Here is a 25,595-nt window from a genome sequence, read left to right on the forward strand (position 1 = left end):
ACACACTAGAACGGGCGGGCAAAACGCTTGTGAGATACACCCAGAATAGAACCTTAACTATTTTATAGCGTCTTTCTTAGTAGATATTAAAGAAAAAGTCCAAAACCGATTTAGTTATACTGTGCAGGAACAAACATTTTTTTATAACCTATACAAAAAGCAAGTTGACACACAATGTGGTAGTATACAGTGATAAATTAATTTGCAATAAAGTTAAAAATATGTTATAATAACATACCCATCATTGCAAACCATTTGAGAAGTTCTCAAAAGCAAACTCTTTAGTTTAAGTAGGTTTAGCATCATCATCAGCCGGAAGACGTCCTCTGCTGTACACAGCCCCCCCTCCCCTTAGAGCGCCACAATGAACGACAACTCACCACTTGTATCCACCGGTTGCCCGCACCTTTCACGATGTCGTCAGTCCGGCTAGTGGGAGGTGCCAACGCTTCGTCAACCGATTCGTGGTCGCCACTCGAGAACTTTTCTCCCTCAACGGTTATCTATTTTTCGAGCAATATGGCCAGCCCATTGCCACTTCAACTTGCATATGCTTCGAGTTATGTCGGTGAGTTTAAGTTTTCGGCGAATTCCGGTATTTCGGAACACCAAGCCATAGCTCTCTAAGTAGAGTGACAATAAACTTGGATAAACAATAAATTATTATTTTGAACCGAAAACACACTATAAATATTTTTTGTTAAAACTCCATTAGGCTCCGTTTCCATCAGAGATGTGCGATGTGTAGCGAGGAATGTGTTTTTCATCAACCAATAGACACGCTTTATTTACCTGTCCTCGCACAGCACATCTCTGGTATAAACTGCTGAGCGGAGCGAGGCGAGGTAAATGAAGCGTATTGGTTCATGAAAAGCACATCTTCTGGTTGAAATGCAGCCAAAGTTGTGTGTGTGTTGTGTTTCGGCGTGGAGAGTAAGACAGCCGGTGAAATTACTGGCACTTGAGGTATCCCATCTTAGGCCTCTAGGTTGGCAACGCATCTGCAATACCCCTGGAGAGAAAAATTACATTCAAGTTACTACTTAGGCCCAATAAAGTCTAAGTGTATGCATTACGCGTAGTGCTGTTGCAATCGTATTTATGGCCGATACTTTGCATGCACTTGTGTAGTAAGTGGCGTGGGAGTGGGACTGATCATGCTAAACATATTGCCAATTGAGCCCCCACACAACTGTGTAACTGTGTGTGTCTGATTGGTAATTGCCAATTGATAACTTTGTCTTCGATATGGAGATGGTTTCAACAAGGCGCAGGCGAGAGAATTTTTCTTCTATATATTTTGATTGCCCATTACTACTGTTAGCGTAGGAAGTCCATCAACGAGATGGACAGATGACCTGGTTAAAGCCGCAAATTCAGGGTGGATGCAGACCGCTTTCAACCGAAGCAACTGGAGTGGGAGAGCTATGTCCTCCTATGGCTGATATGATAACTACTGTAGATTAGATTAGATTTATTTATTACCTAATGAAAAAATACATTATAAATACATGTAAGGTAATTATAACAAATTCACAAAAGGATCGTCAAATTGTATACAAAATAATAATAATAATAATACATTGTCAGCCAAAATAAAATTAGAATTAAGTTTTAAAGTGTACAGTCAAGGGCAAAGATATCGACACGGCCAAAGTTGCAAAAATATGTATACACGGCCTTAATGTTAAGTGCATAAAGTCGTGTATACATATTTTTGTAACTTTGGCCGTGTCGATATCTTTGCCCTTGACTGTACCTAAACATTACATCACAGATCGAATATCTAACGCTTACTGTTCGTGCATTTTATGTAGATAAAACATATTTAAATACACTCTGGTTCGAGTCCCGGGCGGGGCAGATATTTGTATGAATAATACGAAAGTTTGTTCTGATCCTTGGGTGTTTAATATGTATATTAGTATGTATTTACCTACATAAGTATGTTTATCCGTTGCCTAGTATCTATAGTACAAGCTTTGCTTAGTTTAGAACTAGGTCAATTGGTGTCAAGTGTCCCGTGATATTTAACATTTATATTAAACATTCGACCCGAGAACAAACATTCGTATTATTCATAAAAATATCTGCTCTGGCCGGGACTCGAACCCGGGACCTCAAGCTTCTTAGTCAGGTTCTCTAACCACTTGACTATACGCTCGTCAAATACCGAATAATTTGCGATTCCATTCAAAATCAAATTGGCAGAGCTTAATCCATCCCAGCCTATATACGTCCCACTGCTGGGCACAGGCCTCCTTTCAGAACAAGAGGGCTTGGGCCATAGTTCCCACGCGGGCCCAGTGCGGATTGGGAACTTCGCACGCACCATTGAATCGTTTCGCAGGTTTGTGCAGGTTTCCTCACGATGTTTTCCTTCACCGCAAATCCCGTGGTAAATTTCAAATGTAATTCCGCACATGAATTTCGAAACACTCAGAGGTGCGACCGGCCTCTGCTTGAGAGGCGAAGTTCAAACCACTAGGCCACCACGGCTTCGACTTACGTCAAATACCGAATAATTTGCGATTCCATTCAAAATCAAAACGGCAGAGCTTCATAAAAATTCCGAAATCCCACACCAATGCCCGTTCATTGACTCGTGCAACCGAACACCAAAAATTGCACGCAAAAAGTCCTCCACCAACAACTCAATTTATATTCGACGACTCTGAATGAACTTTAAAATGGATCGGTTAAGATTTTATTTCAATCGCACAGGTGCCTTTTCTGGCCCATGCGTCATCCCAACGTGGGTAACAATATATCAAGGACAACAGGACTTGTTTTTTACTAATTTAATTTCGGTCGACAATCTCCTGTATCGGCATGCAAATAAAAAGCGTTGCTGATGGCATTCTTTCACGGCGCCTCACTGTATTGGAATTTAAGCTGTATTAGCTGGTAGATAGCCTATAAATTGTTGCAGGAAATACTTAAAGCGAGGTCATTAAAAGCGCCGAATGGAACACCTACATTTTGGTTCCACCCTACGAGCACGGCATCCCTAACCGGACTTGTGAAAGGCAAATTGTTTAGATCAGTGTTTTTGAAAGAAAGAAAGAAAGAAAGAAAAGAAAGAAAATACATTTATTTAACGCCATAAAAAACAAACATAGAACAAATAAAGACATACATGACGCTAAACAGGTCCCCACTCAGCATAATGCCACGGCAAGCCGTGGCGCTGATTTTCAGTGAGGACCTTATTTAAAAACTAACTTCAACCTTTTTTTTTTCAACCTTTTTCAGGACGCGTCCCCCCTTTGTTTGAAAAATATTTGGCGACACCCTGCCTGCCTACCTCCACTTAAAGTTATTATTATTATTATTTTTTTAATTTATTTAGGAAACAAACGGTTACATTTCAATGCAGCAACGTACATAAACGTTATTTACATTATCCTACGTTGATAATACGAACATTGAATAATCATACACAATAAAGGTGAGAGTATTTTAAAGATACCCTAAAGGGGCATCTGCGATCCCCGGGGGGTCACGACCCACAGTTTGAAAAACACTGGTTTAGATTGTAATCGACTTCTGCTCTGGATTTATTTGGAAAGATCTTGTTGCACTCTACCAATTTTAATGATCCGTCACCTTTCCTGAAAGTCTTTTACAAGTAAAGCTGATTAAAATTATATTAGGTACCATCGATGGCATAAATATCTATACAGCCAAAGCGTCAAAATATGTATCCATCAACCTCATGTTTAGTGGCATAAAGGTACATAGATATTTTTGACGTCTTGGTAACGTACATATATTTTTGATGCTGATTGTACCCAGTTATGTCTGTTTCAAAAATGCACACTTCAGTAACATTATAGGTAGCTGTGGGACGCCGGCGTGAGAATGTTGACCCCCTAGTCTCTTCCCGCAGGAACCAGCTGAGGGACAATACCAGAAGATGGTCAACTGCATTTTCTTGGCAGCCTTAAAATCTTTTACTGCACTAGCCAACCCACTTGCCAAGCGCGGCGAGTATTGGCAACCCCCCCCCTTATGATAATGAGGGAGGCCTATGTCCAACAGTGGACGTCCTACGGATGATACCTCCGAACGCCCAGAGTCCTTTATTAAATTATCATGAATGACACAAAGTTTGATGTTCATACATCAAAAATTTGTCTTGGGCGTTAGGAGGTTATGACGATGATGATGTGAACTAACATTTCCATCAACTGAACTCAAACACCCCACTACAAGAATTAAAAGCTGTCACACTTCTCCTTCCAGAACTCGAATGGAAGTTTACGAAGTTCCCCGAGCCGGTGACGGCTCTAGTCGGAGATGAGGTCGCGTTCGAGTGCGCCGTCAACGTTCCTGGGGAGAGATTGGCGTGGCGGTGGAAGCCCGTAGAAAGGCCTGATGAGAGCTGGAAGGACGCGGAAGGCAGCAGCGATCGGGAGAAGATCACCACGCGGCTGGTCGTCACGATCGATGATGATACAGAGTCTGCGTTGTATCAGGTATGTACTTGTCGTGGTAATTATCAGCTTGTATAAATTAAATTGATCAACGGCTTTGATTTTATACATATATGAGATATCTTTTTTTTCTGATTTCGGGATCCCGGGTTATGTAATCCTAAAATTACCGGGATATTACCTATGTTCAATTGAATCCAGAAGGACCAAAACAAGCACAGGACCCCAGGAATGAATCCTCTAGCGCAATAACCGATCCAATTTAGTGACATCAATGGCATTACACTAATTATGGCACATATGTAAACCACCCATCACTAATTATATGATTCTTAGCAATTAAAATAATGCCACTATTTATCCGATCAGTTTTGTACAACGCATTTTGCACGCATGAGAATTTGGAATAATCCTGCCGTGAAGCAGCAGTGCTTGCACTGTTGTGTTTCGGCGTGGAGAGTAAGATACCGCCTGTGAAATTACTGGCACTTGAGGTATCCCATCTTAGGCCTCTAGGTTGGCAACGCATCTGCAATCCCCCTGGTGTAGCAGGAGTCTAACTAAGGGCGGTGGTGATCTTACCATCAGGAGACCCACTTGCTCGTTTGCCATTCAGTCGAATAATTATAATAATAATAATATATTTACCTACATGTTGGTGTGCAATAAAGAGTTATTGTATTGCATTGTATAAAGAAAAAGTTAGAAAACTCTCGACTTTGTCACTGCAAAGTTCATAGTTATCTCAAAAACGGCTGAACCGATTTAACGAAATAAAACAAACCGCATTCAAATCGGCTCACCCGTTAAAGAGCTACGGTGCCACATACACACATAGCGGTCAAACTTATAAGTTATAACTCACCTCTTTTTGTCTCGGGGGTTAAAAATAATAATTAAGCAATGCTTTATTTCTCTGATTTACGCAAATGTTCTGTCTATGCGTTACGCTTATAGCATTGTGCTAAATTTGCCACACCTTTTCGGTCGGCCCAAAGTGCTAGAATTAGTACTAAAATTTTATTGCATGTTAGTTATGGGTATTGGAACCTTTAGGCCAAAAGTTATATTATTGGATCGTACTGAATTTTCATTGCTTTTCTTCTCACTTGTTTTTAGTACCTTATTATCCAACTCGACCAACACTTGTTTACCATTTTGATCGGCAAATTCTGGAGTCCTGAGTTCTGTATACACGTCGTCGCATAATTCGTAATTTGCAGAGGGGAGGCAATGCGGATAGCATGGACCCGCATTTCTTCAACACTGTATTTTAATTGGCCGTAAAACTTCTCAGATATAACATCCCGTAGAAAAAGTTTAGTGAAATATTTAATTGATTTGACGTCGCTACGCTGCCAAATGGGGACCTCGTATTTAACGAGCGGAAATTACGAGCGAGCTATTTTTGGCGGTGGTTTGAGTCATGCAGTTATAGATATAGCGGCTAAACATTGAGAGCACTTTTGATCGTGATAATTATCACTGATACTAATACACGAAGCCGCGGTGGCCTAGTGGTTTGACCTATCGCCTCTCAAGCAGAGGGTCGTGGGTTCAAACCCCGGCTCGCACCTCTGAGTTTTTCGAAATTCATGTGCGGAATTCAATTTGAAATTTACCACGAGCTTTGCGGTGAAGGAAAACATCGTGAGGAAACCTGCACAAACCTGCGAAGCAATTCAATGGTGCGTGTGATGTTCCCAATCCGCACTGGGCCCGCGTGGGAACTATGGCCTCTTGTTCTGAGAGGAGGCCTGTGCCCAACAGTGGGACGTATATAGGCTGGGAAGAGACTAATACACATGCTTTTAAGCGGCTAGTATTTGGAGCGCATCGCGGATCGCATACTTGAGGCATTTAAGTGGTTCGATTGCACTGCACAGTATGCTGTCTTTATCAGGAATTCGTGCCTACAGTCACCAAAACTTAATTTGAATTCCCTATTTTTGAAACTGGGCGTTTGGAGTCATGAAACGAAAGGCAGAAAAAAATGTTGCCACAAAAACACCAAATAATACATTTATTCCCCTTAACCCTTGCCTTCCCTTCCTGCTGGCAAAAGAGTTGAGAAGTTGAGGATATGTGAGCAGTAAAGTTGATGGTTTTATTTCAACATCTTGCCACCTTGACACGCTGTGTTTTTACTTCGAATATTATTGGTTGAACGACTATTTTACTTGAATGAAACATATTTCATAGAAACTCTATTCAATGAATTTTACGTCTCATTTTTTATTGAACAGTAGAATTATTTCTAACGATAAGGACATGGTATCTTTTACCTATCGTTATATCTCTTAGGCTAGCCTCTTTATACTCCAAAGCAATACTTACCTTTAATATCCTTTCATCTCCAGTATGCGGAGCAATCAGCTATTTCGTCATTCCAAAGTCAAACAAAGCATCTTACCTTTAATTTCTTTCGTCTCCAGTGTGTGGTCTGGTACGGAGCGATCAGCCTGGCTTCGGACCCGGCGCGCCTCACAATCGCCCGCATTGACCTGAGCCGGAACTCTGCGGAGAGACGCGTCATCCTAGCACCTCTGTACAACACCGTGGTGCTGCACTGCAAGGAGCCGGTCTCAGAACCACCGGCTGTTCTCACGTGGCGGAAGGAACTTGGTTCGGTAAGGCGAGCTTCATGGTTATTCGGGGCTGGTATATATATATATATACAAAGAAATAGTACCTCGTTCACTGTTCTTATACAAAATGATTTGACAAAGTAACATGTCCAAGTGTGCTTTTACTTTGAGGACGATTACAAGTTGGGAGCCCATTGTGGCAGCTTATTGGGGGCACTCGGACAGGGCTGAAAATATGATTATGATGACTTAGAAATTTATTTTTTACGCTTAAATATTCCATAATATTAATTTTAACTTTATATCTCTACCCGATTCTGACATGAGAAAAAGGCGTCTAACAATGTCCTATAAAGGGATTAATTTTCTTTTTGAGGCACGGGACCCTGATAATACCATGTGTTTCGCTGTTCACGGCAAAACCTGGCCGTCCACAGGGAACTTCCCGAATTTCCTTCTAGTTGATGTCGTCTCATAAATTTGGCTCCTCCATCGAGCCGTAACGGTCGACCTGAGCCCCGTCTACGGTGAAATATAAAAGTGCCCATTCACTCGCTGTATTCACGAGGATGAGCTTCATACTTGTCAATTATTAAGTTCTAAATAGCCAGGGCTGGAATCACCACGTCTGGGCCCCTAGGCAATGCGATTCTCAACAGTTTGAAGATGCTCTATTCAATTTGAATTAAATGAACTGTCAGGATGCGTTCAAAAATAGCAATAATAAGTAGCTATTTTCATTGAAGATGTAATTTTTTTAAATATTTTTTTTATCTTGAAACACTTCTAATTTATTTTTTTGGGCGCGAGCTTAGTACCTGGGTGACCGAGCTCCGCTCGTACTAAAACTCGGTAACCAGCGTTTTACCAGAGATAAGACCAAGCTAGATCGATTTATCATCCCCGAAAACGGCGAAAACCCCTACATACCACATTCATCGAAATCGTTGGAGCCGTTTCTGAGATCCTCGAAATATATTTATAATATATACAACAATTGCTCGTTTAAAGGTATTAGATAGATAGATAGATCCTATCAAGCGGAGGATAGTGTGTTTAAATGACGGACTCGCATTCTCAGTTTTAAGAATTTGCTTTGAAAGCTTTACGGTGAAGGACAACATCGCGAAAATCAATTCAATGGTGTGTGTGAAGTTCTCAATCCGCACTGGCCTTGCGTGACAATTACTGATCAAGCCCTCTCATCCTGTGAGGAGGCTTGTGCCCAGCAGTGGGATGTATATAGGCAGACATGATCATGATAAGGCAGATACGCTTAGCTCTTTAGTCATATAGTAGATTTAAGATTATTGAAAAAGAGAGTGTAAGATCCTACGGTAAGATCCTAGTGACGGTAGATGGCGTTACAAAAGAACCTAATCTAACTTAATCTTCTTCTTCAGGGAAGAAGTAAACAGTTGGACACGCCGCCCCACGGGGTCCTGGTGATTCACAACGCGACGGCAGAGGACAGTGGCACGTACAGCTGTTCAGCTACCAACGAGCTCAGTGGACAGGAAATGGATCTTCCAGAGAAGACGTACCTGAAGGTGCAGCACGAAGGGATCGGTGGAGTCAGGTAAACATATGTGAATGTTATGTTAGAAAATTCTGTTCTTAAAGTTGTTGACGTGTATGTATACCTAGGACAAACCGTTCAAATAGGTACGTCCAACTTAGAGGAGATTAATCGTCGAATCCAACTCGGATGGGCAGCGTTCAGGAAACTCCGCAATGTCTTTTCGTCCAAAATTTCTCAGAGCCTTAAGACGATGGTCTTTAACCAATGTGTGTGGCCCGTGACGACATATGGATCCGAGACGTGGTGTTTCACTATAGTATAGGCCTTATAAATAGGCCCAGATTTGCTCAGCGAGCTATGGAGAGAGCTATGCTCGGGATTTTCCAAGGGACCAAATCAGAAATGGAGATACGTAGAAGAACGAGGGTCACCGACATAACCAGCTAATTCGTTAGCTCGTCGAAGTGGCAATGGGCAGGCCTTAAAGCATATAGCACGGAGAACGGACGGCCGCTGAGGACGAAAACCTCTCGAATGGCAGCGTAAATAAGACGTCCACCTACGAGATAGACGAATGACCTGGTTAAAGCCGCAGGTTCAAGGTGGATGCAGGCCGCTACCAACCGAAGCAAGTGTATATATGGGGGATGCCTATGTCCAACAATGGACGTCCTACGGCTGATATGATGATGGCGAATATTATCCAATCTACTTTTCAGTTATTTTATTTAGCACAATGCTACCTACATAATATGCTACTTAAATTTCTGAAAACTACTTTAAACATCCATTAATTTTGATTTACTTTCAATACGAAAATTTTCTGGTAAAAAATTAAAAAGAAGTTTTGTATTTCTAGCCAAATAAGTATATGTAAAACTTACTTACATAACTTAAAATACCTAGCTACTATTTCATAAAATGTATTTGCAAAAAAACATTATAAACTGATAATTGGTTTAACTTGGAGGTGAAAACATAAATCGCTGTATTATTATACATATTTCAGTTTCTGCCAGTTCATAATACTATCAAATTACTGGTATGTTACTTACTTTGCAATGAAAGGTCGTATTAAAGAATGGGTTTTACAGTCTGTAGAGCTTGAAAAATGTATTCTAAAAGTTAAAAAAAAACACTTTTGTAAAAAAGTTATATAGTCGGTATTTGCAGTAATAGGGCGATTTGATATAGAACGTCACTGCAAATGCGATGATTGATGGACAGTCGCAGTGTTCGGAAATTGTCGTGAAAAGTCTTTTTCCGAAGAGCGATGTGCAATCTTTGTCGCCGGGTTCTGTAGACTAATATGTTTCAAGAAAATGTGCCCTGGTGTTTAAAACAAAATACCCTTCTTAGGTTCCTGGAAACAGAAGAATACGTTGGCCAAGTGGACAGCGAGGGTGTCCTGACAAAGTCAGTGCCTCCCGGGGGTGCCCTCAGACTCTGGTGTGGAGCCGTCGCTACTCCTCCCCCGAGGGTCACTTGGAGCAAGGACAATGAGCAGAGGAACGGCTTCCGACATGACTATGACCTCGTTGTCCAACCATTTACTACAGAAGACGAGGTTAGTTTCCATATTTTTAACCCCCACACGCAGAAAGAGGAACGTTATAAGTTTGACGATATTATCTGTATGCCTGATGCATCGGTGTTTTCAAAATCATGGATCGTAAAAATGAGTTTCCTTGCAGTTTTAAATTTAGTTTACGTTATTTGAAAAAGTAACTTTGTGCTCGCAGGTAGGTACACCTTAGAGGATGAGAAAAAAATAGGCTATGTTCCTATTCCACGTCAATTCTTTTGATATTCCATTTTAGTACAAGTACACCTTGACTTGGAGCAGAGTTTGTGTACACAACACTCACAAGTGCGGCGCTTCTGTGTTTTACGGTTTGCGTTGTCTATCAGTCAGTCTGCTAGTCAGTCACGTTACTCTTTTATAGGTATTAAGATTGGTATACCTCCATCCTCATTTTATGTTTATACGTTAAGGCCTAATGATGCCCAGTGTACTTTACTTAGTCTACAATTTCTCCGCCAGGGCTTTTACTCTTGTGAGGCGGACGGTATCCGTCGGTCCTGGAAGGTCATTGCCCTCCAAGCGCCGTCCTGGGACGGTGCCGTGGTCGGAGTCAACGTGAGCGAAGGGGATAGCGCAGTTGTGGCCTGCGGAACTCCGATTGGACAGCCTCCGCCTACTATACACTGGATGTTGAACGCTGAGCCGATAATTACTGGGAAGGAGATTCAAACTGTTGGTAAGTGCGACCCCAGCCTTCGATAGGGGTAGAATGAGGAAAGAAAGAAGGAAAGAAGACATTTATTCACTAACACAGAAGACACACATATACAACAAAATTTGCACAATTACACAAAAATAAACCAAAAAAATACAGGAAAACACACATGAAACATATACTAACAAAATTTTGTGTGTCCCTCACACAGATGATTAGAGGATGTTTTTTGACGCCATTTAAGTTATTCATGATATGGCTTGTGGCGTCTTTGCTTCGTTCTGTTATCGAACGGCTTAAAGCGGAGAAGACAGGTTAACGTATGAACTTTAGTGTATTGTCATTGACATGGACCTCCGCAAAGTAACGTCTGAATCAGTCAATTGCCAATTGACACTTTAACTGTCGTGCATTATATATGATAATGTACTAAGGATTTTGCTTTAATGCATTTTTTTAATATCTGATATTGATGATGTACATAATATTGGACATGTGGTGTTAGAAAATTTAGGACAGTTGTTAATTGTTATTTAATGTCACTAATGTCTTATATTATAACTTCGTAATTTTACCTTTTAACTTTTTTATTATGGTGTAGGTCCGGAGTTGCACATCGCACGCGCGGAGAAGCGGCACGCAGGCGCGGTGCAATGCTTCGCGTGTAACGCGCTCGGCTGCGCGCACGACGCTGCGCTGCTCACCGTTGTGCCCGTACAGATCTCCGATCAGGTCAGTCCTGGGGGGCTACTACGGAATTCGAAGTTCGTATCGTACCGTCCCTCTCACGCTCGTATTAAATAATATTAGCGTCAGCGGGACGGCAAGATATGACGGGTCATTATTCCGTATGATTTTGTGGGCATATTTTATTTAAATGTTAGAAGATGCTGTACAGTTTCCAGGTTATCTAGTTTAAGTACAGGACGTCAAAAAAATTGTGAACATGTCAACAGCCAATTCCTATAGAAGTGACCACGTAAATGAGAGGTTTAAACGCACGAGTAATGTAATGACTTTCCTGTAAAACCACATGGGGATGAGGATTCTTTTGGGAAATCGATTCGAATCGAATTCTGATAAATCGATTAAAATAGGAGTCTCGATCGATTAAATTTCAGTAGTTCCTATTAGATACAATTTTATTAGACAAGCCTGCTCCCTCTAAGGCTTCGACATCACTGAAGTTGAAGATACTTTCTCTAAAAACCAATTACTCGTAGGTACCTACTAAACATGTCCTTGCAGTTAATGTTATGTTACTTACTATGTTCTATAGGAGTATTCAGCAGAAAACGCGAAGGCATCACACATCGCCTACCAACCGCTGAAAAGACACAACAACCGGAAGAATCCCCGGAAAAATAAAGGTAAGTCGCAGAATATTTTGCTACACTAACTAGAGTTAATCACTTTGAGTAAGAAAAGAAAAAAGAAAGACATTCACAAAGACACACAAATACAACAAATTTAAAAAGGAAAAAAAAATCATTTAAACAACACAAATAAAACAAAAAAAATACAAAAATGAAAATACATACACGATGTTGTCTGTCCCTCCAAAAGTGAAACGGTCGCTGACTCAGCATGATGCTGAGGCGTTAGACTTTTTCTGTCAGAACTGTTTGTGACTCTCGGAATGATACACAGTCTCCAAGACATTACTCTACAAAAACTACCTAATTTAATTTTTAAATTGATGATAGTGTTCATTGGACAGTAATGGTGCCTCCGTCCCGGCCGAATGTGACGCGCATGTCCGACGAGAGTGTCATGGTGTCTTGGTCCAACTCCAGCGTCGGAATGCCGATACAAATATTTAAGGTAAGATATAATAATGACGGCTATTGATTATAGCATTTCAACCGTCTCATTTATGTAGACACGTACTTTTCTTTAAAAATGGCCGTAGGTTCTTATACAGTTTTTCTTATCTGGTAGATGTACAGGAACACTAACGAATAATTGAAAACAACATCAAAATCTACAGCGCAATTTGTAAAAAATGGGACCAGAAAAATGAGGCGATTGAAACGCTCGAATAATTGCCCTGATAATGTTTATTGGGACAAAAACGGTAGAAATGCCTTAAATTATTATTATATATATTACAAAGTCGTGTTATTTAGTTATTGAGTTGAAAATTGGTACACATACGTACACGTACGTAAATTAGTAAAGATTAGCAAGAATTAGCAAAGACGGGCGTAAGCGCAAATAAATGAATTTTAAACTTGGCGGTTTCTTACTTATGGGGATAAACTAGAAAATGTATAAATCATGTAACATCGCGAATGAATAGTGTTACTATTGTTGTGCGTTTTTTAATTGACTAGTATTTGTTTAAGGATAGGTATAGAGGAAAATTTACCAACCCAGAAACTGCTGGGCCTAATTTGTTGTTAATTTTGTCTAATTTTTTGTTACTTACGTACTTTTAGTCACCTTAAAATATCCTCTGTGTGGGTTTAAGTTGATATTCAAGACTTAGAAGCATTCATGAAACATACATTTTAATTTTAGTTTCTAATTTTCATTTACCGAGTCTAGACTAGATTAAAATCTGACCTTAGAGGTCTAAATTATTTTATGTATATTTTATCAACCTTTAATACTAGTAAGCGTCGTCTAAAACCTTCTTCAGAAGGATTATTTCAATCACGTTTGGCTGATGGTACCTACTTTAGAGTTTCGACAAGCATAACGCTTTTGCGCACGTGTGCCGGTTACTTTAGTAACAAAACTGACGTTAACTTTGACACTTCTCCGTTAATTAAAAAATAATTTGGTCTTATTTTGTCCTGCTATATTATATTCTATCAAATTTCTTTTGACGTAACGTGGCGCGTCAGGTTACACGTTCAAATCCAAACTAAAATATAAATGCGAAAGTATCTCTGTCTGTCCATCACTCCGTTTGTATATTACCCTTTCACGCTTTATTAGCTAAACCGATTTGAACAAAATTTGGTATGAAGATAATTTAAGACTCCGGGAAGGACATAAGACAGGATTTTTAGGGCACCGGATTTTCATCCCGGAAAATAGCATAGCTATACAATAAACAATTTTTTCGCAGACGGAGTCGCAGGTGAAACCTAGTTTAATTTAAATAAAATGTATTTAAAATGTGAGATATAGAGAGAGACACAGCTCATTCTATCACAGTGCGTCACATTGCGTCAAACAACTATAAATCTCACAATGTATACGTATAAAACCGAGACCGTGCTGAAAAGTCTCACCACCAGACGTCAGACAGATAAAGTATATAAATCCGGTTTCCCTCCCGAGATTCACCCGTAAAATGTATTTTAAACAATCTCCCAAAACAATTCAGTATTAATCTTCAAGAGTCTAGAATTCAGATCCAGCGAGATGTGCATTTCTTTATTGTCTAGACAAAGCACCTCGAGCTACTCCAGCTCGCATTAAAACAAATAATATTTGAAAGAGCTCTTAGAAAATTTTGATTATCCACGGATTTTATTGGGTGGTTCATTTAATGCCTATCACCGGTTAAGACTGCCCGTCCATCGGAGTGAAGCGAGGCAGCGGAGCCATGAGCGATATAAAAATCCACCAACAGTTTTGTATGAAGATAGCACAGGAAAAATAGGATATTTTGGCGGCAAAATATATGTACATCAATGAAAATTTGTTTCTAACTTTATCTTGCACTAGATATGAGGATCTGCTGAGTCCTACCAAAATTTAAACGTCCTAACCCCTCCCAGGGGGTATGAGCAGGGGGCAACGCTTAAAAAATATTTTATACCCATACTTATAGGATCAATATTTTGCGAGATATAAAGGGTTTTTGTTGAAAACATAAAACAGTCTAAAAATAACTTATCAACAATAGTTTCTCAAGATGTATAGATGTGATGGTAATACTGATTGCTCTCAGTGATCCTGAGAAGCCTAAATTGTTGCTTAAACCCAAAATTGGTTGAGTTAAAAGAAAAATATTTTGTTTTCTATGTTTTCAACAAAAACCCTTTATATCTCGCAAAATATTGATCCTATAAGTATGGATATGGTCTCATTCGATTCAGCGTAAAAAATATATGGAAAATGATACCTCACTGCCAGGCGGTATGGGTAGGGGAGGGGGAATTTTAAAAATGCAAATTTTGCAAACTAGGCAGGTGTAGGTCTCATTGACCATACCCATACTTATAGGCTCAATATTTTGCGAGATATGAAGGGTTTTTGTTGGAAAAAAATAAAAAAAAAAACAAAATATTTCAAGTCAAAAGTAGGATTTTATCACCAAAAACAATCGGAAAACTTTAACACTAGGTACAGTATGTAATATCAACTATAAACACGTTTAGTTATTGATATTAAAAGTCTCAAGGTTCAAGGGCATGAAAATTGACACGGTTGTTTTCAATATAACGTCAATGAACACCACGATGATATTTTTTGGAATTCCCGTGGAAATTTAGTAAAATCACCGAATTAAATTCATCTGCCAGGTCTGATATACTACGCGTGCGAAGCTGGTAAACGCTAGTACGTTATTATTTACTTGTGTAACGTACACAGGTTCAATTTCGCGAGGTGACGAACTCCAGCAACGTGCAGTGGCACACGGCGACCTCCGACATTCCGCCTTACATCCACTCGTATGAAGTCGACCAGTTGATACCCGACAGATACTACAAGTAAGTGACCTTTGACAGACATCTCGTAATCGTAGATTGTTGTTTTCAAACGCCAACCACCCGTTGAGTAATGAACTTAGAGCTGACTTAGAACTAAATAACCTAACCATAAAAAACATTTTTAATACAAGCATTTTTTGCTGACTGTACTTGCATTGTCACCCAAACTACATTTGCATACCAAATTTCAAGTCGATGCTATTAACCGTTGAAGAGTTCCGTCCTGCGGAGACGATCCTGGCTGGACTACCAGGATGTCACTACTAGATTATTGTATTGTCACGGGATTTACATAAGTATGCCAAATTTAAAGTCAATCCGATTACTGGAAGTTGGTCGAATTTAACTTGCAAGATTTGACTATAGATAGACAGACAAAAGCTTGTAAAAAGATTTCCAACACGAATGGAAATACTTTTTGCTCGTGCGCAAATCTTGCGTTCCCTTTTTTCTGCTACCTCTGTAGAGACAGTCTTAAAATACGAGTAAGCGTAAGTGGTACGTAGTACTCGATACTCTTAGGAATTGAAAGACTAAATTTTGGCGTGAAAAGACATTTACGAACTATGCTAGCGGCCAGACTAGCGACAGATTTCGAAGGCCGCGCCTAGTTTTGTATGAAGAGTGGAGTGCGACAGCATAGCAAAATCCGCACCTTTACGAGTAGTGGCAATGAGTAGAGCACATTGCTCGTAAGTTTGGGTAGTGGCGACGCGTGCTAAAAGGTGAAATGCTACCAACATCTCTATCCAACAAGGAGAATGGACGGGTCCACGGTAACTGCAGACCTCTTTCAACAGAAACAGCTGGACGTCTATGGGGGACGCTTATGTCTAACCGTGGACGTCCGCCGGTGGAATGATGATGATGAAAGAGAATGGATGATTGCGTGAAGCTATAGGAAGCGGGTAGCATAAAACCGATTGCAGGGTACATTCTTGGGAAAGGCACAAAATTCAAAGTATATGAGTGTTATTCTAGGTTCCGTATAGCAGCTGTGTACTCGAACCAAGACAACAAGCTGGGGAGGAGCAGTCCGAAGTTCTACTTGCAGCGCGGAGGAATCAAGGGCCCACGAGCGCCAGAACTTACCTCTGCGGAACCAATATCATCTACCAGCGTCAGACTGAATTGGACGGTAATATAAACGCATTTCAGCTGTATCTAAAAATAATTAGTAGATAACTCGGTCGTTATACATTTTTGGAACTAGAAAGATAGGCAGTGGTAGCAGGAGGTATGTTCAGATCATTAGGTGCTACGGCATCTCGTTTGATCGTGACTTGGTTTGCGGTTGAGGCTGAAAAGTTCTCGAATGAAGATCGCGGATCAGCCAGCGCAGCTGATTCGCAAAAGTCGCGGGTTCATGGTGAATGCGGGCTGCTTCCAACCGAAGCAATTCGAGGTCTATGAGGGAGGCCTATGTCCTACAGTAGACATACTACAGCAGATATGATGATGGCGATGAGGAGCCGCAAGATCGTAGCTTTGTGTCATTGACAATGTACTAGGGATTTTAATTGGTTCCCTTACAGCTTATTTTTTCCTCAGTGGTCGAGCGGCGGTGGCATAGAAGCCGAAGGTTTCTACATCTACTACCGCGCCGTCTCATCAGCCGGCAAGTACGAGAAGGTCACAGTGGGCGGCGGTGCTTCCGCCCGCTCGGCAGAGCTCGGTCACCTCGCGCCCGATACGGCTTACGAGCTCAAACTGCAGAGCTACACTGCTCAGGCTCCGTCTGACTTCAGTAGTATACTGGTAATTTACTTACTAATCAATTAAAATGTTACAATTGATACCAATGTGCTGTAAATTTGACGACATGCACCATTTAAAGACAATTTTGACTACTTCATAGTAGAGCTCAAAATACAGTAGGTACGATTTTTAAAGATTTGGCAATAATAGGCATGTTGTGTGACGTGCATTAATTGACAGGTACCATCAGCCAAATACTTATTTGGTTTAGTTGGTCTATCAGTTTTTAAACAAGTTCCTATATATCAAACGAATGTGTCGTCAAAGTCGAACTTTCAAGTTGGCATTATTGTTTTATGACATGCAAACGATTATCAACTTTGGGGTGGTAGACCACATATTTGGCTGATGGTAAATGTGGGCTGGTGGTATATTACAATTTTTTAAGCAATCGTGCCAAAATAACGTGGGATAGAGTGGGGTTTTTTGAGCCAAGAACGAGGCGGTTTGTTATTTTTTTTAAATTAGTTTATAGTTTTTTTAGGTGCTTATACTTTATTTTGTATTTAAATTAAATTAATTAGAATTTCCTCTATGTACCTGTTTTCTGTATCGTTTAATAGGTATTGTTGTTCAATAAAAAGTCATTGTATTTTACTAACTATGAGTTAAATTAATCAATTTGAAATATATACATGTACACCTACTTGTACAGGTGGCCAAGACACTCCGCTCAGCGACAGCGCCTGGCCCCACAACGGAGCCCTCGCCCCAAGCGCCCAAGGAGGACAGGGCGCCAGGTGCCCTAGTCACGGCGGGTGGAGCCCTGGGTGCCACCGCGCTGCTCGTCATACTGATAGTGACGCTTCTGCTTTGTCGGAGGGCGAGGCGACCATCTGCCAATAGTAAGAAATCCAGCAAGTATTTTGCTAAATATGCTTTTTGTTCATAACACCATCTGTTTCTTTAGTATAATTATATTGTCATCCAATGAATATGAAAGTATATCCATGCATGAAAATGTATTGATTCGACTTGCAATATATGATACACACACACTGACACTGGTGCAGGTGAAACTACGTAAAATAATTAAGGAGTGCCTTTTCAAAAGGGCTTATTTCCACTTTAAACTTTTGTTGGAAAATCGAGGACAACTAAATCCACGGTTTCCATTTTAGAAATTGTTATTTTATCTTCGATATTGTATTAAAGTAAGTTGACATAAATGTTACGGCACTACTACCTAAATATTTACGTAACTTACCATACATTTTCGGAGTTAAGTAAGCTCTTTTGATGCGAACTTTTGGAATTAAGCCGTTTTGTTGTGGCAAAACTATTTCGTTAGGTTCTAATTAAGTCAATTTCGAATAACTTATTATTATTATACCTTTTTTTTTCTATTACCCATCATCCAATTATAAGAATATTATATTGCTTTGATGGCGAATGATTTCAATATACCTAGCGATCATTGTTACGAGTAAATCTAAAAACGATTTTGGTGTCATCATAGTTAAAAAAAAATTTTTTTTTGGTAGTCGGCTTCACGAAGTCTACAAAAAGTCATAATTCAACGTAGATAATAAGTGTACATATAAGGAAGAATTAGGTCCTTTTGATCCGAACCTTGATATTTGAACCTTTTTTTAAAAGACAACTAGGGACATTTTAGAACTTTAACCTCAAATAATATTTGTATTTTTCTGTTTTAAACAGACCTACATTAATTTTAGTTAAAAAAGAGAAAAACGGAAATAAGCCCTTTTGAAAAGACACTCCTCAATTGAGCAACTTGTTTATTTATATTTATCATTAAAAAAGTACATTCTATCCGCAGATACATGCTAGTATACTTAATTAAGTTCTTTACCTTAGAATCTGGAGGCGGTACTGATGTTTTCTTTTGTTCCAGAAGAAAAAGGCTCTGGCCCCGAAAGCAGCGGTGCCAACGGCTACATCCCTGCCAAAGTGCCCATCACTATCACTGCCAACCCCATGCATGCTGAGGTGATTACATTCTTACTAATACTCTAAATGTTAAAGTAACTCTGTGTGTCTGTCTGTTACCGCTTCACGCTTAAACCGCTGAACCGATTTAAATGAAATTTGGTATCAAAAGTGCCTGGGGATATTTTTAACCGTTAGACGGTTTTGAACATTTTAATAAAATAAAGGCTACTACTACTGATGTGCCAAAGGAAACTTTCCAAAATTACGGAATTTTTCAAAATTTCCGAAACTTCTAAACTTCCTATATCTTGTGTAAATTTCCAGAAATTTCCGAGAACTTTTCTAACTTTTTGGAAACATTCCGCAACTCGCGCATCGGTAATTACTACCCAATGAAGACATCAAATTTGTACAGCATAGAGATAACGTATATCCTAAGACTTTTTTGATATATGTAGTTTGAGAACTTGAATAGGACATAAAAAGAAAGAGAGAGAAAGAAAGAAGACATTTATTCACTAATACAGAAGACACACAAATACAATAACATTTACTAAATTACACACAAATAAACAAAAAAAAAACATAAAACACCTGAAATACATGTATGTATACATGTATACCTACACACTTTTAAATAGAATAGTTTGATCCCGGAAAATTGCGTAATTCCGACGGGATAGCAATTAGCAGTACATAAACGAGTTCTTTATAGACGGTGTAGCAAACAACAGCTACTTTTCAATATTTTTAAATATAGGTATAACGCGTAAAATAACATTTATATAAAAAAAGGTAGAGTAGGTAGAGTCATTCACGATGACGCGTGCCGTGGTTCTCATTACAATGTCATTAATGTCTAATGTTGACAAAATCACGCGTCTTCGTGGATGGCGCTAGGTATAAAAATGTAACTAGTTTTCAAATCTAATTTCTTTATCAAGTAACTTCGTTTTAAAGCTCTTTTCAAGGGAGCTGTTGGCATCAACAATACATTAGTACCGATAAGTAGTTTTTGTTTTATTTATTGCCTTAGCAAACTAGGCTGAAAGGTAAATTCAAGCAAACTGAATCGCGTACTAGGATGGAACCTTTGTGCTACTAATATGATGTTGACGTTGACATCCCAGCCAAATAAATCACAGTGAAATTGATTATGAAAAGATTCCACCTGTTCACAATTTACCTAATTTTTTTTTAAGTTGCCACTCAAATAATAGCTGGGTTCAGCTTTCATTAGCCAAACTTTATACTTACTGATACCAATTTGATACTAACTATGTAACCGGAAAGAACCTACTCTAAAAAGCATAAACTCGACATTATATTTACTTAACTTTTTTTATGTAGAGCGGCGATGGCGGAGCTGAAATGTCCTTCTTACACAACAACAACTGTGGCAACACTGGCAGCAACGATGACACCCTGCCACGGACGAGAAAAAACGGACCTACCACACGGCAATACGTGTGATGCCAACATTAACCTAAAAACTAGTTTACGGTCAAAATATCAACAATCATTTTGTTGCTACAACAAAATATGCTACTTTGGCATTTTTGGCATATTCGCCAAACGAACAGAAGATATGTGATATCAATTGGATTACTAGCCATTTTGCGTGAATGGACTATGAGAGTACAAAATTATTATTTATTTATGCGTTACGTTTACGTAAGAATTAGTTAAGACAAACACGCTTATAAGATCAATGCAAGATTTATCGTAAAATTAAACCCTATCAATAATTAGGAGAATCTCGCTAGCTGGAATACAATCATTAAAGCTGTAAACGAGTATATTTGCAAGCCTAAAGTGGTAAGTAACATTTGTCAATTTCATGTATATGTAAATTTGACCATTACTGCCATTTTAAGCTACGAGAATAAGTGCACTGCTGGTTCGGAGATTGCCTCATTATGGGCGTTTGTGAGAGCTATTTTGAGCAAAATTAGCTTGTTACGAAAGAGCCATGAATGTAAAAGTTAAAGTTTGATATGAAGGGAGTTCCCAGAAGCCGCCAAGGAAATATTAAGTTGTTTAATAAACGAGCAGCTCGATCGCCGAACTTTGCTTTGGTCGAACCGGGGTGCGATTTATTTACTATGCAAAAGTAAACTTTTCGAATTAATACTTTATAGATCTGTACAAAATACGTATGAATCTCTTAGGCTTAATTAATCAGTGTTGCCTCTGATAAATTATGGCAATGTACTTAAAAGGTTTGTTAGCGTCGATGTTTATAATTTTATTTGACACTTGCAATCATGCAATTTTTCTGATTTGTTATGACGCGAACTTGTTTAGTTTTATGTGTACATTTTTATGTTATTCTTTATTATTTTTAATTATAATTATTTATTTTCTTACGTAAGATTGTGATTAACTTTGGCATTTATGAATGAAAATGTTATTTTTCATGCATTTCTGATTCATTCGCTTTCAGTTTAAATAGTTATGTTAGGTACAGTTGAGTTCATAAACTTGTGAGCAAAAATTTGATCAGAAATATCTGAACACGCTTCTACGCCGTTAACAATAGAGTCGTGTTCAGATATTTTTGATCAAATTTTTGCTCAGAAGTTTATGAACTCGTCTGTAGGACCAACCACGGAACAACTAATTGTCTAATTATATTTTAATTTTAATTTTGGAGAGAAATTTCTAAATTGTTAAACTGATAGAGATTAAAGAGTTAAGTAGACAAGGTTCAAGATAATTACAGATAGGTATTAAGGTTTGCACTCAACGGAAGACTGTAAGTAGAATAACTTTAAGTATGTAATGCTTCTAAAATGTCCATGGTCTTAGTATATGATTAAGTTGAAGTAAGTATTTTAATATTAACGATTTATTACTTGGCATAGATACACAAGTGCTTGAGATAATTAAAAATAAACCATAAAGTCAATTATAACTAGATACTAAATAAGACTGAAACCGTATAAATCAGCCTGAAATTAATTGTGCCATCACTGTATTTATTTTTAAACCAAATTAATCATTAATTTGCGATGGGATTCTTTGTTTAGACGGTTGCTTTATAAGTAAATAAATGAAGAATTGAGTACCTAAATATATAGCGGATATTTGATGGCTTAAAAAAATCAATTATAAAAAAACAAAAACAAGTAGGTATAACTAAACTTGCGACAAATGTATAAGTTTGCACAATTTTAGTCTAATACCTACCACCCCAAGTTTCACTCAGTGAATGACACGACAACAGAAATAAACAATGTAACGTTTCAAGAAACAGCCCTAATTGAATTAAACGTACAATTAATCTGCTCATAAATTTTGAATAATATCGCTGACTTATGACATATCAACTTCGTTCCCGAGAAAATTTTCTACACGACACATCGTCACGTAGATACAAAATTAATTTTAATTATATACTTAGAACGGCAGTCAAATCTCATCTGCTATTTACAATTTCAAACTAGGGCAAGGACTTTGCAACTCATACAAATTTGAGTTTCAAACACGAACGTATTCGCGATAAAATATTGACTGAAAAATTTAATTGATAAAGTTTGAAAGTCGGATGAGCGCCGGGAGTTTTTAAAAATGCTCCACATCCGGGAAAATCTGGATTATACCGGGAATCATTTGTAAAGCCCAGTTAAAACCGGCAAGAAATATTGAGCAAGTAGCGTTACATTGCTGTGCTCGACAGACCATTTAAAAGTAGTTCCCTTGGTATGCACTGAAAACCGACATTGACTTTAACGGCCGACCAATACCGACCTGATATTTGGCCAAATAGCTTCCAAATAACAGCGCGGTAAATTCCGGTCACGCAATATCAACCCGGTATGAATAAATACAGCCCTAATATTCCCGACCTGATAAATAACGGTATGGTAATTGGAATCCAATAATTACCGTCACGTTTTTCCCGTCCGGGGGTCTGTTTGTGTTAGGTAAATACAGTTGTAATTGCGACCATAATGCGCGAGTCGAGCGAGCCAGCCGCGGCGGCTGGCGAATCCTCAGGACTAAATTAAGTTATTTTCTATTAAATTTATTAATCTTCGGTGTACATTAAAAACGGGTCGGTATTGACATTAATTATCTGGTTTGTACTTATCATTTCATGGTTTGATCATAGCAGCGGTACGATGCATACCGGACTGATATTTAGTGATATGGGTTATATAATGAGCGTACACGAATAACGGGGTCGGTATTTCATAAAGTGAATAATTTTTGATGACGATTCTTTATTATTTCTCTACAGTGTATATACATAAGAAAATGCAAGTCAATCCAATTATTGGAAGAAACAACTAAAATAAAGGAACAAATATTTACGCGGTAAACTTAAAAAATATAATGCTATGTAAAAAGACGAGAGCGTCACTCATTCGATAACTAGTAACACGGGCTTTATTTTCATTCCTCAGCCATAGATTAGTATTTTATTAAAACTTGTTTCTGCTCTCAGCTCTTCTCTTATTTTTATCAGAAGTTGGTGCTGTTTAATATAGTATAAAGTGCATTTAATATCATAGGTTAAACGAGAAGTCGATGCACCTCTTATTTTAGTGTAAGCGGCGATGTTCTAAAGCATTCTTCCGCTTTTCTTTTGGCGCAAATGAGAAAACAGTTTTTTTTTGTTGACATACCTCTATAGAACACTCGTGCTCATTCTGGCTCTATCTTCATTTGATCTAAATACATCATTAAAAAACTTGTATGTCAACATAGAGGAATTAACCAGTAAAGTGGCATCGTGGGGTACAGAATTCTGCAATACCTACATACATGACTTTTCAATTACACCATAATAGTACTAGTTGGTTGTATTGGCTTATATTAGTCCCCTATGGAACAAAGCTAATTTGGTTATTAGAAGTAGGTATGATACAAGTTTTTTTTTAAATGAAACCGTAGTGAGCATACTCTGCACGTACAGCTAAGAGATGCGAGATTTCGTTGAGCAAAGATTCTGCTAGTAAAAATATGTCTGAATGCCTTGCTAGACCTTGGATTGGTCAATCTGAGTATCAAGTGACGTTTGCGAAATTTATTCAAATAAGTAACACATTTACACTCTATTGTTTAATCCTCTATTCAATGTCCAATTGTTGGAAAAAATAAATCTAGATTTAGTAATTAAACTTGGCATTTTAAGCTTGACAGTTTTAATTATATCTTCTTACTAGGTACTACAATCAGTTTAAAACTAAATCGAGATTTATTTTTCTCAGCAAGTGGTCTTCCCAACTTACCATCAGGCAATGACGTAGTTTCTAATCTGCTTGTGATTGGCTCATTAGTTATTTAAGCAATCGCAAACGTGACGCAAACGTCAAAGTTGTCAAACGGTCCGATACTAGCGCCAATTTGTCTGTCACAGGAGGAACCCTCATTCGTCATCTTGATTTGACAACGAGTGTGTTAAAAACAAACTTTTAATTCTCCCTTTTCACATGGGACAAATTGTTCACAATAAATTAACGCAATAATTCATGTAGCCGTTTTATTTATAGCTTTCCGTTCCTTTGAATATTAATAAAACATTATGAGAAAGTTCGGGCGTACAGGACGTACGAACTTGGTCCGCGAGTTAAGAAATGTGTCACTGATATTTTAAAGCGAGAGGTGGAGAAGGCAAACAATGAAAATCCTTAAAATGATAAGAATTTCTCCAGATCTATTGATTTATGTGAAATTGGCTTAAGTCAATAAAAAAAACTTTTATGGCTTCTACTTATGAGTCTCTGAGTTTTTCAAGTTTTTTTTTGGGGCGAGTCGCCTTAAGGGCCAAATACACTACGGAAACGGATTGTGAGGAAGCCTGCACACACCTGTCTGTGCCCTGACATATATAGGCCGAGACGATGATGGTGAAGACGACATGCGGCTATATTGACGTAATTTTAAAGCAGGGATATTCACACTGCGGCCCGCCAAGCATAGTAATTATTTAAATTTTCAACCATTTAACATTTTAACACAATACATAACGTGATTGAAAGTAAGAAAGAAAAAAACATTTACTGGCCATAAAAAAACATATTCGTGAAAAGAGAGGACATGCTCAGCTATTTATGTGGCAAAAGGCTCAGCAAAGGCACAGGCTCAGCATGTGCGGTGTGATTATTCACCGCGCTGATTTTCAGCCTACATTGAAGAAGTAGGTGTGTAAGTATTTTGTGCAATGCACTTTTTTATCATTTTCTCTTAGTTAGTACACCATTTCAAAATACGGGCTGTTAGTGGTCACTCAAAACAATAAAACTTGTTGTACCATGTTTTAGAATGACATTGAGAGATACCATACGAAAAGTTGCCCATAGTACGTTTTTTCGCCTGCCGTAGAAACAGAGTATACAATAGTACACCAATCAGATATAGACGGCCGAGCGTAGCGAGGTCGGATAGGGTTGCGAGGCCGGCAACCCCAGGTTCCGGCCGAGGCTTGTATAGTGCTTTTCTCAAACATGACATGAAATAAAATAAAAAAA

At 38.7% G+C, this 25,595-nt stretch overlaps 1 protein-coding gene across 2 annotated transcripts in view; it reads left to right on the top strand.

Moving 5' to 3' along the window:
• Positions 1-24,597, top strand: part of LOC141429759 (interference hedgehog-like) — a 49,830-nt gene extending 25,233 nt beyond the window's left edge. Inside the window, exons 3-16 of one of the 2 annotated variants that reach the window (XM_074090258.1) lie at positions 4,249-4,481; positions 6,875-7,069; positions 8,431-8,606; positions 9,909-10,116; positions 10,594-10,810; positions 11,391-11,521; positions 12,069-12,159; positions 12,510-12,613; positions 15,344-15,462; positions 16,444-16,600; positions 17,014-17,220; positions 17,876-18,065; positions 19,079-19,173; positions 20,467-24,597. In XM_074090258.1, the coding sequence (XP_073946359.1) occupies positions 4,249-4,481; positions 6,875-7,069; positions 8,431-8,606; positions 9,909-10,116; positions 10,594-10,810; positions 11,391-11,521; positions 12,069-12,159; positions 12,510-12,613; positions 15,344-15,462; positions 16,444-16,600; positions 17,014-17,220; positions 17,876-18,065; positions 19,079-19,173; positions 20,467-20,589 (2,246 nt within the window). In that variant the 3' untranslated portion in view covers positions 20,590-24,597. The remainder of the gene's footprint in view (positions 1-4,248; positions 4,482-6,874; positions 7,070-8,430; positions 8,607-9,908; positions 10,117-10,593; positions 10,811-11,390; positions 11,522-12,068; positions 12,160-12,509; positions 12,614-15,343; positions 15,463-16,443; positions 16,601-17,013; positions 17,221-17,875; positions 18,066-19,078; positions 19,174-20,466) is intronic. The other variant, XM_074090259.1, reaches the window with a different exon arrangement.
• Positions 24,598-25,595: the final 998 nt, after the last annotated feature.

The sequence above is a fragment of the Choristoneura fumiferana genome, chromosome 7 (genome assembly GCF_025370935.1).
Source record: "Choristoneura fumiferana chromosome 7, NRCan_CFum_1, whole genome shotgun sequence".
Lineage (NCBI taxonomy): Eukaryota > Metazoa > Arthropoda > Insecta > Lepidoptera > Tortricidae > Choristoneura > Choristoneura fumiferana.